General features: G+C 44.0%; 1 protein-coding gene across 1 annotated transcript; it reads right to left on the bottom strand.

Annotated features, from left to right (window-relative positions):
* Nucleotides 1-250: 250 nt before the first annotated feature.
* On the bottom strand, nucleotides 251-516 carry SARC_14574 (hypothetical protein; the record flags this gene model as incomplete). Its single annotated transcript, XM_014291293.1, has 1 exon — nucleotides 251-516. A coding segment is annotated over one exon (266 nt), but the record flags the coding sequence as incomplete, so codon positions are not given.
* Nucleotides 517-1419: the final 903 nt, after the last annotated feature.

Below are 1419 nucleotides of genomic sequence, written 5' to 3' on the forward strand. Positions count from 1 at the left end.
GAAGACAGGACTAACTAAGCGCGACAGGAGAACATGTCTGTGTCGACTATCTCTGGCACACCCGGGCCATCAAAGATCGCAGTGAACAGGCAGCCGCTCATATCCACGTGTAGTATCCAACACCACAGACACCAAGCTCAACCGAAGGGTGGGCAGAAGATATGTACATATACACGCATGTTTTATACATAGACACACACAGATCATTGCACCACAATGCGTCGTCTCGGTTAACCACAGTGGTACGTACCTGCCGTTGCGCCGCTCCACTAAAGACCGTGGATGTCTCCTCCAGCGTGTTTAGAACTTTTTGGCCCCCGTATTTTTCAAACCGGACCTCGAATTCAGGGCAGGCGTCTATACTGTCCTCATCTTCCACATAGTCCTCTGAGTCGTTGTCCCATTCGTTGGAGTGTGGGTAGTCGAATGGCAAACCTTGTTCGCCCAGAAGGGACCGCGCGTTGGCACTCAGCCCTTTTCCGATGTTTTCTAAGGCGCCAAACCCTTTGCCCATCACTGAGTGTGTATGGAGTATTGTTACAGAATAGTGTGGATTAATTAGTGTGAATTAATTAGTGTGCGCGTTGGCACTCAGCCCTTTCCCGATGTTTTCTAAGGCGCCAAACCCTTTGCCCATCACTGAGTGTGTATGGATTGATTAGTGTGAATTAATTAAGTATGAATTGATTAGTGTGAACTAACAAGTGTGAGTTAATTAGTGTGTGTTTTGGCACTCCGACCTTTCCTTCCGTCCGCCAAGGCACCAACCCCTTCACCCATCACTGCGAGCGTATGCCGAAACGTCGTAATGTGACAAGTGCGTGTGACTCTACAGAATAAGTAGTGATCTAGTATCGTGTGAGCGTTGCCATTCGGGCCTTTCCCGGAAGGTTCCCGAAGTTTCATTCCCTTTGCCCACCACTGGAAAAGTACGACGGATCAGTGAATACAGATGTGTGGCAAATCTTCGGCAAATGATATCTGCATGGAAATACAACGACCGCCGACGTTCACACTTTGCCGAACCCTTCTGACCAACGCAACTAGTGTATACCTTTGCGACGCCATAGTGTGGACCAATCGATACAATCACGTGCTTTACAGGTGCTAGAGTACATAGTGCTTCGCCCTGCCATTCAGTGTATATGGCATAGACTGCCCACTGTGCGGTGATACTCGGGCCTTGACCCTACATGTTTATATATATATATATATACATATATACATATATGCCTATACATATACATTTACATACACCTATACACAATTATACCTATATATACCTATATAGGTATATAGGTATAAATGTGTATATGTATAGGTATAGGTATATGTATATATATATGCAAATATATATATATATATATATATATATATATATATATATATATATATAGTACTACTATACTACTACTACTA

This window comes from Sphaeroforma arctica (assembly GCF_001186125.1).
Source record: "Sphaeroforma arctica JP610 unplaced genomic scaffold supercont1.4803, whole genome shotgun sequence".
Classification (NCBI taxonomy): domain Eukaryota; class Ichthyosporea; order Ichthyophonida; genus Sphaeroforma; species Sphaeroforma arctica.